Below are 13,102 nucleotides of genomic sequence, written 5' to 3'. Positions count from 1 at the left end.
ATAGTTCTAGAACACAAAGAAGCAAACTCACCCAAGAGGAGTAGACACCAGGAAATAATCAAATTGAGGGATGAAATCAATAAAGTAGAAACTAGGAAAACAATACAAAGAATCAATGCAAGGAAGAGTTGGTTCTTTGAGAAAATCAACAAGGTAGACAAACCTTTGTCCAAACTTACCAAACAGCAGAGAGTGAACATGCAAATTAATAAAATCAGAAACGAAAATGGGGACATAACAACAGACTCTGAGGAAATTCAGAGAATCATCAGGTCATACTTTGAAAAAACCTGTACTCCACAAAGTTCGAAAATTTAAAGGAAATGGACAATTTTCTGGATAGCTATCACTTGCCAAAATTAAATCAAGAACAGATAAGCAATTTAAATAGACCTATAACCCCTCTGGAAATAGAAGCAGTCATCAAAAGACTCCAAACCAAAAAAGCCCAGGTCCAGATGGCCTCAGTGCAAAATTCTACCAGAAATTCAAAGAATAGCTTATACCAATTCTTCTCAAAGTATTCCGTGCAATAGAATCAGAAGGGTCTTTGCCAAACTCTTTCTACGATGCTTCAATATCCTTGACTCCCAAGCCACACAAAGACACAACGAAGAAAGAGAACTTCAGACCAATATCCCTCATGGACATTGATGGAAAAATACTCAATAAAATACTGGCAAATCAGATCCCAGAACACATCAAAACAATCATTCACCACGATCAAGTAGGTTTCATCTCTGGGATGCAGGGAAGTTTCAACATATGAAAATCCATCAATGTAATCTGCCATATAAACAAGCTGTAAAACAAAAATCACATGATCATCTCACTAGATGCTGAAAAAGCCTTTGACAAAATCCAACACTCCTTCATGATAAAGGTCTTGGAGAGATCTTGGATAACAGGAACATACCTAAACATAATAAAAGCTATATACAGCAAACCAACAGCCAACATCAAACTAAACGGACAGAAACTCAATGGGATTCCACTAAAATCAGGAACAAGACAAGGCTGTTCACTCTCTCCATACCTTTTCAATATTTTACTCGAAGTTCTAGCTAGAATCATACAACAACAAAAGGAGATCATGGGGATACAAAATGGAAAGTAAGAGGTCAACCTTTCACTATTTGCAGATGATATGATAGTTTACATAAGTTATCCAAAAAACTCCACCAGGGTACTCCTACAGCTGATAATTACTTTCAGCAAAGTGGCAGGCTACAAGATCTACTCAAGAAAATGAGTTGCCCTACTATATACAGATGATAAAAGGGCTGAGAAAGAAATCAGAGAAACATTGCCCTTCACAATAGCCACAAACAACATAAAATACCTTGGGGTAACGCTAACCAAAGAAATGAAAGACTTGTATAGCAAGAACTTTGAGTCTTTAAAGAAAGAAATCAAAGAAGACACCAGAAGATAGAAAGTTCTCCCATGCTCTTGGATAGGTAGGATCAACATAGTAAAAATGGCAATGTTACTGAAAGCAATATACAGATTTAATGCAATCCCCCATTAAATTCCCCGGACAATTCTTCACAGACCTTTAAAGAACAATAATCAACTTTTTATGGAAAAACAAAAGACCCAGGATAGCCAAAACAACCTTAATCAACAAAGCAACATCTGGAGGCATCAGCATCCCTGACTTCAAGCACTATCATAGAGCAGTAATATTGAAAACATCTTTGTATTTGCACAAAAATAGACAGGTAGACCAAAGGAATCGAATTGAGCACCCTGATATCAACCCATGCATTTATGAACATCTGATCTTCGCCAAAAAGGTAAAAATATACAATGGAAAAAGAAAGCATCTCCAACAAATGGTGCTGGCATAACTGGATGCTGGTATGTAGAAGAATGCAGATGAATCCATGTCTATCACCTTGTACAAAACTTAAGCCCAAATGGATCAAAGACCTCAACATAAATCCAGCCACACTGAACCTTTTAGAAGAGAAAGTGGGTGGTAACCTTGAACGAATTGGTACAGGAGACTGCTTCCTGAACATAACACCAGTAGCACAGACAGTCAGGTCAACAATTAATATATGGGACCTCCTGAAACTGAGAAGCTTCTGTAAGGCAAAGGGCACAGTCAACAAGACAAATGTCAGCCCACAGAATGGGAAAAATATTCACTAACCCCACATCTGACAGAGGGCTGATCTCCAAAATTTACTAAGGACTCAAGAAGCAAGTCTCTAAAACACCAAAGGATGCAATTAAAAAGTGGGCTACAGAACTACATAGAGAATTCCCAATAGAGGAGTTTTAAATGGCTGAGAGGCACTTGAGAAAGTGCTCAACATCCTTAGCCATCCGTGAAATGCAAATGAAAACAACTCTGAGGTACTATCATACTCCTGCCAGAATGGTGAAAATCAAAAACACCAATGACAGTGTATGCTAGAGAGGTTGTGGAGAAAGGGGAACACTCCTCCACTGCTGGTGGGAGTGCCAACTCATACAGCCACTATAGAAATCAGTATGGAGATTTCTCAGAAAAGTGGGAATAAGCCTGCCACAAAACCCAGCAATTCCTCTCTTAGGCATATATCCAAAAGATGCACATTCATACAACAAGGACTTCTGTTCCACTATGTTCATAGAAGCATTATTTGTAATAGGCAGAACTTGGAAGCAACCTAGATGCCCCTCACCCGAAGAGTGGATAGGGAAAATGAGGTACATTTACACAATGGAGTACTATTCAGCAGAAAAAAAAACAATGGAATCCTGAAATCTGCAGGCAATTGGATGGCACTAGAAGAAACCGTCCTGAGTGAAGTAACTCAGTCACAAAAAGAGAAACATGGCATGCACTCTCTCATATATGGGTTTTAAACATAGATCTGGGATGTGCCAGACTACAATCCCATGACCAGAGAATCTGGAAAACAAAAGCTTCATTCAATGGCTGATGGAAGCAGAGGCAGACTCCCATGGCTAAGCACTGAGCTGAACTCAAGGAACCCAGTGACAGAGAGGGAGGACTGATGAGCAAAGGGGTTAAGACTGGGGTGGTTTAACCCCCAGAAACAGCTGACCTGACAAGGGTTAACTCTTGAATCCCAGGCTGATGCCTGGGAATCCAGAATGGAACTGATCAAGACCCCTTGAATGTGGGTGTCAGTGAGGAGGTCTAGGCAATCTATTGGGCCTTGGATAGTAGATCAGTATTTATTCCTGGCATACAAATGGACTTTGGGTGCCCATCCCACAATGAGAGATGCACTATCACCCTGGACTCTTGGGGGAAGGTCTAGGCCCTGCCCTGGATGAAATGACAGACTATGGACACCCCCATGGAGGGCCTCACCCTCCCTGGGGAAAGGGGTTTTGGTGGGAGGGCTTGGGAGGAGGGGAGCGAAAGGGAGAGAGACCTGGGATTGGCATGTGAAGCAACCTTGTTTCTAATTTAAATTTAAATTAAAAAAAACAATACAAATTTTGTCATCCTAACACAGAACAAGTTTGCTGTTAATCCCACATGGTTGGCTGCAGCTCTACTGGGGAACTTCTCAGTTGGTCATATCTGTGGTCTTTCAGGAGACCCTCTCCCCTAATGCTGTCAATCAGATGATTTTACTTCTGTCTATTGCCCCTGTTCAGGAGTTTGGGAAGCAAGGATAATGTTCAGCTTCTTCAAACTATTCAATACTTGACTTATGGCCCCCTCACTACAGTCTGCTTTAGACCATGAAGGTAGAAGGCCCCTAAGGGAATACTGAATGGCAAAAATCTGCTATATTCCAATGCAATTTACTTCAGTTCTCTAGAAATGACAGTCTATAGCTGTCTTTGACCCCCTATCATTATTTCCATTCTCCATTGTATCTATAATCACTCAGGTCACCAAGGGGTCAAAGGGCATGCAGATGGGCCTGGCGGGGTAGACCTGTATTTCCAGTTGCTTGCGTTTTGAGACCTGCTTGGGTTATACAATCACTTTTCTTTTTTCCAGGTGTTTAAGTTGGACTTCTTCTTATAGTGGCTAGATCCTAACAGCAAGCATTTCAAGAGAAACCAGATCTGGTATACCAGGGCATACGAAGTCTTTGCTTGTCTCATTCTTGCTAGTGTTTTATTTGTTGCCCAAGGCCAAACTTAACATTGAAAGGCAGTCCACAATGACATGACTACTGAGTAGCACTGTCCATTAGGAGACATGAAGGTAATAACCTATCTCTTGGGATTTCTACAATATCTTTGTAAAGGAATCAGGAAGTCAAGATCTGTTGTTTCTGATTCTTTGAAGGATACTGGACTGCAGACATCACAAAGCCTCAGCTGGGCATTGTAGTGCATGCATGCAATCTGAGTACTCAGGAAGCAGAGCCAGGAAGTTCACTAGTTCACATTCAGCCTAGACTACATAGTGAGGCATTTTCTCAGAAAACAAACTAAAGCAAAAGAATATTGTAGAGTAACTGGACAGATTGCTCGGTGCTTAGGAGCACTTGCTGAAGACCTGAGTGTAGTTTACAGCACCCACATCAGGCAGCACAAAACTGCTCATAACTCCAGTTCCAGAGGATCAGGTGAGCTCTTCTGGCTTCCAAGGCCACCAGGCAGCTGATATATATACGTATTTGCAGGCACTCACATATACACATATAAATGAAATTTAACTTTTTTATTTTCATTTCTGTCTTTGGAGACTGGGTCTTTTTATGTAGCTCTGGCTACATAACTTGCTATGTAGAGTCTTTTCTTTTGATGAAGACTACAGTTCTAAATATTGTGTTATTAGAATTTTTTTGAGACAGGGTTTGTAATCCAGGTTTACCTGTAACTTACTATGTAACCAAAATGACCTTGAATTTAACCCCCTTATTAGCCTCCTAAGTGTTCTTACAAGCTTATTGCACCTGATTGTGAAGTTATAGAGAAAGAACCCAGGGCTTTGTGCATGTGAGGTAAACACCAACCAACTGAACCACACCACAGTCCATTCTTTTAGAATATTAAATGACATAAAAATGTAATATGCTAATAAAGAAAGAGTTCTAGAACAAGTATTCATTTGGATACAAATCACTCTTTTAGTCATTGCTAATATTGCTCGTTTATTACATTTCTTACCCTTGAATTTACTAAAATATAATTACTGAATGCTGTCTTAGATACTATTTTATTGCTGTGAAGAGACATCATGACCAAGGCCACACACAGAAGAAAACATTTAAATGGGTACCTACAGTTCCAGAGATGAGTCCATGACCATCATGAATCCAGAGAGGGAAGAGGTGGATCTAGGAGGGAGAGAACAGGGGAAGGGAGGGAGGGAGACAGAGACAGAGACACAGAGAGAACAAGCTAACTGGGAATATCAGGGATTTTTGAAACCTCAAGCCCACACCCAGGGGCACACCTCCTCCAACAAGGCCACAGTTTTTCTTCCTTCCCAAACAATTCTACCCACTGGGGACCAAACATTCAAATATTATATAAGTGTATGGAGGCCATTCTCATTCAAATCACCACAAATGCCTACCAGTGAGCCATACAAACATAGGAGATAGTTCGATGTCCTCAGACTCCTGTTTCACTTTGAGTCATGTACACACACACTCCTTATAACTGTGCATTTGACCATCTAGTTCCTTCATCTGTATGTGCTCTGCATATATATCGTCCTCTAACCAATGCACCTAGAAACTTTAGAATCCTCTCCAGCTTCGTAACTTCCATCATTAGAAGACAGGAAACTATGTCAGCTAATCGTCCCTGGTTGCACAGGATTGAAGAGTTTCCAGAGATATCAGATCAGACCTCCTCCTCCTCTTTTTCTTCTTCTTCTTCTTTTTGGAGATAGGGTTTCTGCTTGTAGCCTTGGCTATCCTGGAACTTGCTCTGTAGACCAGGCTGGCCTCAAACTCAGAGATTAGCCTACCTCTGCATCCCGGGTGCTGGGATTAAAGGTGTGTGCCACCACTGCCTGTCTCAGACCTCAACTTCTAAGACTGAGAAGAAGTCCTAGGCAAACCAATGTAAGTTGGTCACTCAATAGAGGAAGCTGGAGAAGCAACGTTTTATCATTCCCTCATTAGAACCACACTCAACACTGGCTCCAACAATTTCAGGTAAATGTAGAGTGATAAAATTGCTGGGGCATGGATAACCTGTTGTGGAATATTATTTTAACAAGTAAAGATGTCTTAGATTTGCTTATATTGTGGAATATTACTTTAACTTTGTAAAGATGTGTTAGATTTGTTTCTCCTGCATTTGTTTCACCTTGCCTGCCTAAGGCACCTGATTGGTCTAATAAAAAGATGAATGGCCAATAGCTAGGTGGGGCTGCCAGGCAGAGAGGATAAATAGGAGGAGAAATCTAGACAAAGAGAAGAAAGGAGAAGAGAACGAGGGAGAAAGATAAGGCTGGGTTCAGAAGCCAGGCAGCCACCAGCCAGACATAGAGACATCAGGAAAGTATGGTATACAGAAGGAAAGAAAAGTAAAAAGCCCTGAGGCAAAATGTAGATAAAGAGAAACAGGTTAAAATAAGGCCAAGCATTCAAAACTAGTTATTCTCCATTTCATGATTTGGGAGCTGGTTGGTGGCCTACAAAAAAGCCTGGTACAATAACCATCTTCTCTTACATGAGTTTTGCAGGGACATTTAAGTATCTCAGAAGTGCAGACACTTGTCATGAGGTCACAATGTGCTTATAGCATGTCAAGACCAGACTCCAGATTGCCACATTCCCAATTGAGGGCACTTCCCACTGCTTTCCATTTTGGGACATTCTCATTTCCCATTTTATCGTGCGCTTAAAATATAAAATGAATTCAGTTGGTTTATCTTTGGGCCACAGAACTGAACTGGGCACCACTTTCAACTGTACTTCTGATGGGACTGTGGCTGAGGGCTGGAGCCTAACCAGCTTCACAAGGTCTCAGTGAAGCAGTGTCTCCAGGACCGTGAGGCATTCATCCCTACCTGCCATTTCTGTAGCCTACTTTGTAGTATTTCCCATATGTATCTAGTTGTTATTGCCTCACTGCTACTTTTGGTTCAGACAGGCATGTGCAAAGAACATGTACTTACTCATTCTACTGTAGAAGGCAAGGAGGCTGTAACCCCTTTTAGGATGAACACCTGCAAAACTCATGACTGTCTTGATTCTTTCTCTCTTGCACCCATTTGAAAGGCATACTTAAAATGGCTGCTTTAAAATGTAAAGTTCTCATACAAGCTGATTGTATGTGCGTGTGAGAGAGACAGAGACAGAGAGACAGAGAGACAGGGAGACAGAGAGGGGGGCAGTTACCACCATGTAGTTTTGGCTGGCCAGAGTGAGAGAGAGAGAGAGAGAGAGAGACAGAGAGAGAGAGAGAGACAGAGACAGAGACAGAGAGGGGGCAGTTTCCTCCATGTAGTTTTGGCTGGCCTGGAACTTACTATGTAGACCAAGCTGGCCCTAAACTTTTAGAGATACACCTGCCTTTGTCTCCTGAGTGCCTGAACTAAAGTATGTTCCACCATGCCTGGCTGCAGGGTGATTTTAAGCCATTATTTGTTAGTTTCATGCAGTGTTTTCCCTACCTTAAAGCTGAGCTTCACTGCAAGAAGATAATAGTGTATGTATCTTGTCATGGGGCTAGAGAAATAATTCAGTCTGTAAAGTGCTTACTGCTCAAAACCATGAAGACCTGAGCTTGTGTCTCCAGGATCCTCTTAAAACACGCTGGGCATGGCAGCAGTTGCCTGTAATACCAGTGTTGGGGAGATGGAGAAAGAAAATCCTTGGAGGTCACTGACCAGCTAGTACCACCAAAGCAGTAAATTCAAGATTCAGTGAGAGATGCTGTCTAAACAAAAACCAAACCAAACCAAACCCCAAAACAAACAAACAAGAAAGAGTCAGAGAACAATTGAGTAAGATACCCAATGGGAACCTCTGGAGTTCACACCCATGAACATGTGCTTGAACAAATGTGCACAACACACACACACACACACACACACACACACACACAATTATTTTATCCCCATAAGCAAAATTTAAAGCACCATTGTATGGGGCAGGGTATTCTAAAGAAACAGGAACCCTTTCTGGAATGAAACAGTGCACATGAACAACTTCTTTGTAGCCTGTACTTGCCTGGATTGCTCCAATAGATGGATACTGAATTTCACTACTTGGATGCATAATACACTGTAGCAATATATGGGTATGTGTGTGTGGGTGGATGTTGGTCAGATGACAATTCTCTCTCTCTACCATGTGGGTCCCAGGGATTGAACTCAGGTCGCTTGGGGGCACATACCATCTCACCAATCTTGGTATTTAATTTGCAAGGTTAATATCTAGAATGGCCATTATGTGGAACAGCTGATGCTTTTTGCAGAGAAGATAGCTAGAGAGTCCTTCCCAAAGCAAAGGCTTCAAAATGGTGACTTCGGCTTCTGGTTTTCCTTTAATTTTGCAAACTAGGTCTCAAGAATAGAGTAACAAACGTTCTTAGTTACTTCATCAACAGGTAACTTCATCAAAAAACCAAACGATGCCGAAATAATGATATGAACCATGAAGCAAAGTAGTCAGCAGGATTTTATTGAAATGTCTTAGTAAACTTCACAGGATCTCAAAATTCTCTAGTCTCTAAAACCAGGGCAAGCACTGTAAAGAATATATTCCTGAACTTAGTCGACATCGTACATAACAAAGGAAAGTTAGCATAGGAACATCTAACAGTTGACTAAAAATTTTAGCTGGAGGCTAAACAACTTTGGTATATTCCTGTTTTCCTGCCCCCCCTTTGGCCCTCCTTTCATAGAGCTGGACAGAGTGATCTCTTGGTGATTTCCCTTTACACTTCCTTACTACAAGCAGCAAGGAACAGGAAAGTCCTGGACTTAGACGGCTTCTGAGGCAGGTTACATCATTTTGGCCAAGCTGAAACCATCAAATATTTAAAATCTGTATTTCCATTGTATAAGGCTGGGCCCAGTCTAATTAGTTCACCAATGTATTTAGAGTTTCTTTAAAATATTAACTCAGGCCAAGTAAAACCAGCAACCACCAGTGGCCAGTTCAGAGGACAGCCAGGCAGATTTGTATAAGGGGATTAAAACCTGAAGATCATGATTGGAAGATACCCTGGGCATTCTTAAGCTTTAAGTATCTTAGATAAAAGGAATACCAACTGGTGTTTGTCATGCCAACACTTTGAGACATGTGCACACATACGTCAAACTGTCACCATGCGCATGTGCACAGGATGTCTTTATTCAGCACAGAGGCAAACCCCCAGAAATACAGACGTTACACATGTATCAAAAATAACTGTTGCATAGTGTCAAACAGGAATTTTACACATGTCTTGCCAAGACTTTACAAACAGTTTGTATCAGCATGAGCATCCCAGGTGATGGGACCCCTTTCTTCAGAACAGTTACAAATAAGGCATTGTCAACATGCCAGTTTCCATAATAACATAAATGATATTTCCTAACATTGGTTTGACTTCTGCTTCACTGAAGTGTGATATTCTAGAGTGCTCGTCAAGTGTGTTATACGTATGGATAGGATTTTTTCCTACCTGGAAAGTTTAGGGCTAAGAATTTATCTACTAGTTTTAAGTTTCAGCAAGGGGGGATTGTTTAGCATTCCAAATTTTTAGGTACAAAGGCAAATCCGCTTCTTTGGGGTCAGAAAAATTTGATAGGTTGTTCACCAACATGCATATCATCAGTCCATCGATGGGTAGCCTTTGCCTCTTCAAATGATGCTATAGAGGACTATCTTTTTGTTAGCTTTTGTTTCATGGCACATGGGCTCAACTCTAGCCTGGGTTAGTTGGAACTCATTATGTAGCTTAGGTTGGCCTCAAACTTGTGGTAATTTTCCTGATTCAGTTTTCTGAGTTCTGGGATTACAGGCACAATCCTCCATAGCTTGCTAAAAGAGACTTTTTTATCAAGAATGCCAACCTCAGTGAAATTCTCTTTTGTGATGCTTTTTGAACCAATTTTTGAAGATGCTCCTAATGGAACAACTATTTACTTTTGCACTCATTGTTTTGCAGTCCTCTCCTATACATTTTAACAGCATTAGAGATGATAATCAGTCATCAGAGATTTACGACTTCTGCTTACAAAGGGTCAAAGAGCATGTAATTCAAGCTCATTAAACAGTGTTTATCTAAATACATTTGGTGACACTCTTAAAACTTCCCCATTTTATTTATGTGAAAAACCAAAATAATAATCAGCCTAAAAATGTGAAGGGATTTCAAGTTTTTCTTTTGGTGGATATCTACAACAAGAAATTATTGGAAAAAAATACAAAGTAAAGGCTAGTGCTAAAATGATGAAGTCTGGGAATAAGATGGTAGGACATGAGGTGCATCCTAAAGAATAATTCCTCTGGGATAAACAAAGAGCACATCAATGTGACCATGAACTCATTGACTACATCCTGAAATAGTATCCAGATCACAGTGATCACTGATCACAATTTGGTAGTTTCAGGTAAGTTGACAGTTATGACATATCCTCAAATTGGAAATTAAAAGTGATAGAGCCTTATATTGTCTTCAATATGTCTAATGTCTACTAAGAAAAGTCAGTATGTCAGTGACCATCTTAGGCTCAGTAAAATTCATTCCCAATTAAGGGCCATAATAAAATAAACTCAGTTATTATTTTCCCCTAAAAAAGAAACAAAAATTCAAAATGCATGATAATATAAATTTTCTGAGGTTCACTATGAAGTAACGGCATTTAGGATTTTACCCAAATGTCCAAAGAAATTATGATTATATATTTACATGGAAGGCTTTCGTTTGAAGTCACCTTGGCAACCTGAAAATACATATGCGACAAATTTCCACCATGGGATTTTAGGCTTAAAAGTTGCTGCCTCAAAGTACTAAAAACGAGTGAGGGAAAGACTAGTTTTCATTGACAACAGTCTACTTAAAGACCAAATTACCACCACCTCCCCCTGCCCCCACCAAACTGAAAAGAAGTAGTCTTGAACTTTATAAGGGGAGACACGGGAATCTCAGTGTACACTGATTGGATGCTTTTGCCAGTGATCACCCTAGAATTGCTGTGTCCTAACACTAAAACAGCAGGCAGACAAAGACAGTGAGAAGTCGGAGGAGGCTTGCTCCACCTTCAGTATCCCAATCCGGACTACAGTGGGACATGGCTGAACAAGTAGGACACGGACTCCCCATTGTGGGTTCTTCGAATGGCTTCAGCCAGGATCATTGAAATGTCAATCACCTGAATAGCAAGGGGGGAAAACACAGAAGGCAGGAGTGAGTTCTATTTCTTTAAAAGCCAGAAAGCCAACAAATGTTTTCTACAGCATACATATGGTATGTTTTGGTCAAACCTCCTCTAGCCATTTCTTTGGGAGGGTCCACACTGAAAATCTTCAGTTGTTTGTGGAGTTTTGCTTTTTAAAACATTTTATTGTTTATTCATTTTCCATACCAACCAGTTTCCCCTCCCTCCCCATCCACTTCTCAGAAAGGGTAAGATCTCCCGTGGGAAGTCAACAAAGCCTGGTACATTCAGTTGAGGCAGAACCAAGTCTCTTTCCCCTACATCAAGGTTGAGCGAGATATCCCACTATAGGGAATGGCTCCAAAAAGCCAGGTCATGCACTGGAGATAGATCCTGGTCCCACGGCCAGGAACCAGCTGAGGTGATTACTAATAGTTCCTGGAAATATTTTCAACATGGATACTCAGGACTGTTTTTACCCACAGAAGGTACTTGGGGCCATTGGTTGTTTAAAAATTAGTTTTCTTTATTCATTGGCAGGTTTTTTTTTGGCCTATTTAGAAAAGATAGTGACTATATATATATATATATATATATATATATATTTTTTTTTTTAAGTTACAACTTTCATTTCATTTCTTAAGTTTTTACTATAATCCAAGCACCCATTTATAAAACATGGCAATGTTTCTCAGAAAATATTATAAAGCAAATCCTGTACGATCTATCTTTCTGCTTGGCTACATTTCAATTTGGAATGCCAACCCAATACGATTTTTAAAACTCTTTTCTTTATCGTTGTCATTGCTGTTGTTAGTCAGTGTGTGTATGTGTGTGTGTGTGTGTGTGTGTGTGTGTGAGAGAGAGAGAGAGAGAGAGAGAGAGAGAGAGAGAGAGAGAGAGAAAGAGGTGGTTAAGTAGACATGTTCCATGCATATGGAGGCTAGAAGACAACTTAGTGGAGTCAGGTTTCCTCCTTCTACCTTTAAGTGGATTCCAGGGATGGAGCTCAGATAGCCAGACTTGTGCAGTAAGTGCTTACTAGTGAGTCATCTCACTGACCCCAAGAGTTGTTAAAAACACCGAGTGTCTGTCATGATAAAAGCACAACTATGATCATTTCCTTGGGGTCAACACACTATTTTCCTGTAAAATATCAGGATATTAAAACTTTGGGGTTATCTCAGTATCAAACACTCAATTCTGCATTGTAGTATAAAGGCAGTCATGGGCAACAGAGGAATGGAACATGATTATGTGTCAATAAAACTTTATTTAAAATACAGAGGTGGACTAGACTTGGCCTTTGGGTGGCAGTTACTGCACTACTGTTGATCAGGCATAAAAACATAAGGGATCACTATCCCGACAACTTTCAAATCTATCTTCTTGTGCTCAAATGTCCTCTTTTTCTCTCATCTGGATAGAAATCATGAAAATCACCACTGTGTCCCATCTTCATGCTTAATGAGGGAACCAGTGCTGCCTCTTAAGAGCATAGTGACTGTCCAGGGGTCACTGAAAGATCAATTCAAAACAGAAGCTGCAGTGGTGTCAAGTGACTACCACCAGCTCTCTGGTAGCCTATGGGCATATAGCCATGAGGGACATGAAGAAGTAGGTCCCCAAATATGCTTAGTATAGCCTGCTACTCCCCATTCCCTGTAGGGGACTATATACGCAGGAGTGGAGTGTACTACAGAGTAATTCTATGTTTAACTTTGTTTTTCAGTGTTGAGTATGCTAGGCAAGTGCTATACTAAGCTATTTCCCCAATGCGCTTAATGTTTTATATTGTGATTTTATTCATTTGCTACTTCTTTTGTTTCTCTC

General features: G+C 40.5%; 1 protein-coding gene across 3 annotated transcripts in view; it reads right to left on the bottom strand.

The window, feature by feature from the left end:
* Positions 1 to 8,561: 8,561 nt before the first annotated feature.
* The window catches only part of Prps2 (phosphoribosyl pyrophosphate synthetase 2), a 37,323-nt gene continuing 32,782 nt past the window's right edge, over positions 8,562 to 13,102 (bottom strand). For all 3 annotated transcript variants that reach the window (XM_005074179.4, XM_005074178.4, XM_040744042.1), the window contains exon 7: positions 8,562 to 11,263. In XM_005074179.4, coding sequence (XP_005074236.1) covers positions 11,171 to 11,263 — 93 coding nt within the window. In that variant the 3' untranslated portion in view covers positions 8,562 to 11,170. The remainder of the gene's footprint in view (positions 11,264 to 13,102) is intronic.

Source organism: Mesocricetus auratus, unplaced genomic scaffold (genome assembly GCF_017639785.1).
Source record: "Mesocricetus auratus isolate SY011 unplaced genomic scaffold, BCM_Maur_2.0 Super-Scaffold_100003, whole genome shotgun sequence".
Lineage (NCBI taxonomy): Eukaryota > Metazoa > Chordata > Mammalia > Rodentia > Cricetidae > Mesocricetus > Mesocricetus auratus.
This window is presented reverse-complemented; position numbering and strand designations above follow the sequence as displayed.